At 51.2% G+C, this 1,962-nt stretch overlaps 1 protein-coding gene across 1 annotated transcript; it reads right to left on the minus strand.

The window, feature by feature from the left end:
• Positions 1–261: 261 nt before the first annotated feature.
• Positions 262–1,471, minus strand: LOC136787222 (olfactory receptor 14C36-like). The gene has a single exon (XM_066984355.1). The coding sequence runs from the start codon at positions 1,469–1,471 to the stop codon at positions 527–529; it is 945 nt and encodes a 314-aa protein (XP_066840456.1). The 3' UTR covers positions 262–526.
• Between the last annotated feature and the right edge of the window lie 491 nt (positions 1,472–1,962).

Consider the following 1,962-nt stretch of genomic DNA (forward strand, 5'->3'; position numbering starts at 1 on the left):
CAGAGGACTCAGCTCCACAGATGGGAACATCCATGGAACAAGCGTACAGAGGTCAGTGTACCATGCTGTGTCCCCTGCACTCCTCTGCAGCACATCCTCAGAGGCCCGCAGACCCTCTGTGACATCCCTGGGGGTCCTCAGGCAGTTCCTGCTGCCCCAGGGCCAGGGCAGCCTGACCTGAGCTGCTGCAGCCAGAAAGGGGTTTGCTGGTCCCATTATGTCCTGCTCTGCTGAGAGTGGGGTCCAGACAAAGAATTTGCTGTAGGTTCATTTATTTTGTTTAAATACACAGAGAGGCTGGCTCCTTGTTTATGCAGAGCCTCAGGGTCACAAAAGATATGTTGTTATTTAAGTACAAGGTCATGAAGAATGGCATTTCTCTGTGGAAAACATTATCACAAGGGGAAAATGAAAAAGAAAACCAAATTCATCTAGAAGTACAACCAGGCTTAGCCTGTCATGACATAAACCACAATTCAAGTGTAGAAGAAGACAAGAAGCAGTCTATAGCTGCCGAAAGGTCCAATCAATTTCCTGAGCAAATCCTGATAAACATCCATGACATCACTTTCCTAATGGCATTCTTGAGCTCCTGGTTTCTCATGCTATAGATGAGGGGGTTCACTGCTGGGGGCATGACTGCATATAGAACAGCCATTATCATGTCCAGGGATGGAGAGGAGATAGTGGGAGTCTTCAGGTAGGCAGATACACCAGTGCTAACCAGCAGGGAGACCACGACCAGGTGAGGGAGGCACGTGGAAAAGGCTTTGTGCTGCCCCTGCTCAGAGGGCATCCTCAGCACAGCCCTGAAGATCTGTACATAGGACAGCACGATGAATACAAAACACCCCAAAACCAGGAAACCACTGAATGTGAGAAGCCCAACTTCCCTGAGGTAGGAGTCTGAGCAGGACAGCTTGAGGATCTGGGAGATTTCACAGAAGAACTGGTCCACAGCATTGCCTTCGCAGAGGGGCAGGGAAAATGTATTGGCAGTGTGCAGCAGAGCATAGAGAACCCCACTGCCCCAGGCAGCTGCTGCCATCTGGGCACAAGCTCTGCTGCCCAGGAGGCTCCCGTAGTGCAGGGGCTTGCAGATGGCAACATAGCGGTCGTAGGCCATGACGGTGAGAAGAAACAAATCTGCTGACATCAGAGAGGGAAAGAAAAAGACTTGTGCAACACATCCCGCATAGGAAATGGCCCTGGTGTCCCAGAGGGAATTGGCCATGGCTTTGGGGAGAGTGGTGGAGATGCAGCCCAGGTCAAGGAGGGCGAGGTTGAGGAGGAAGAAGTACATGGGGGTGTGGAGGCGGTGGTCGCAGGCTACGGCGGTGAGGATGAGGCCGTTGCCCAGGAGGGCAGCCAAGCAGATGGGCAGGAAGAGCGCGAAGTGGAGGAGCTGCAGCTCCCGCGTGTCTGCAAATGCCAGCAGGAGGAACTCGGTGATGGAGCTGCTGTTGGACATCTGATCCTCCTGGACAAAGGGGACTACCCAAGAAAGAAAAGACAGTGATAATTAGGAGAGACGTCTCTGAGAAAAACCTACTCCACTTCTCAGTGAAACCCCCCACAGTGACTTTCCCCTTTCCAAGACCTTTCTGCTGCTCTGTTGCTTGAGTTTTGGATGGTGCTGGAGGAAGGTGCTGCTGGGAGCAGGGGACCCTGCTGTGCACTTTGGAGGAGTCACGCCTGTCCTACAGGTCTAAGCATAAAGAAATCAGGAGTGATCTCTGATTAAATCTACCTCTGATGTATGTGGACTTCCCAGCATTACCACTCTCAACACTACAGACTGCCAAATGGCATTTGTGGTTTAATTTGTTCCAACTGCATGTGTGACACTCGGAAGAGTTTTTTTTTGATGGTAGAAAACCCTGGCACTTTTCGTATATTCCAGGTGAGATTTTGTGAATGTCCTTAGCGTAGTGAAGATAGCCAGTCTGTCCATCTACCCTG

The sequence above is a fragment of the Anser cygnoides genome, chromosome 28, assembly GCF_040182565.1.
Source record: "Anser cygnoides isolate HZ-2024a breed goose chromosome 28, Taihu_goose_T2T_genome, whole genome shotgun sequence".
In the NCBI taxonomy this organism is placed as follows: domain Eukaryota; kingdom Metazoa; phylum Chordata; class Aves; order Anseriformes; family Anatidae; genus Anser; species Anser cygnoides.

Coding starts and splice junctions, on each gene's coding strand:
- LOC136787222 (XM_066984355.1), bottom strand. CDS start 1,471: ATGTCCAACAGCAGCTCCATCACCGAGTTCCTCCTGCTGGCATTTGCA.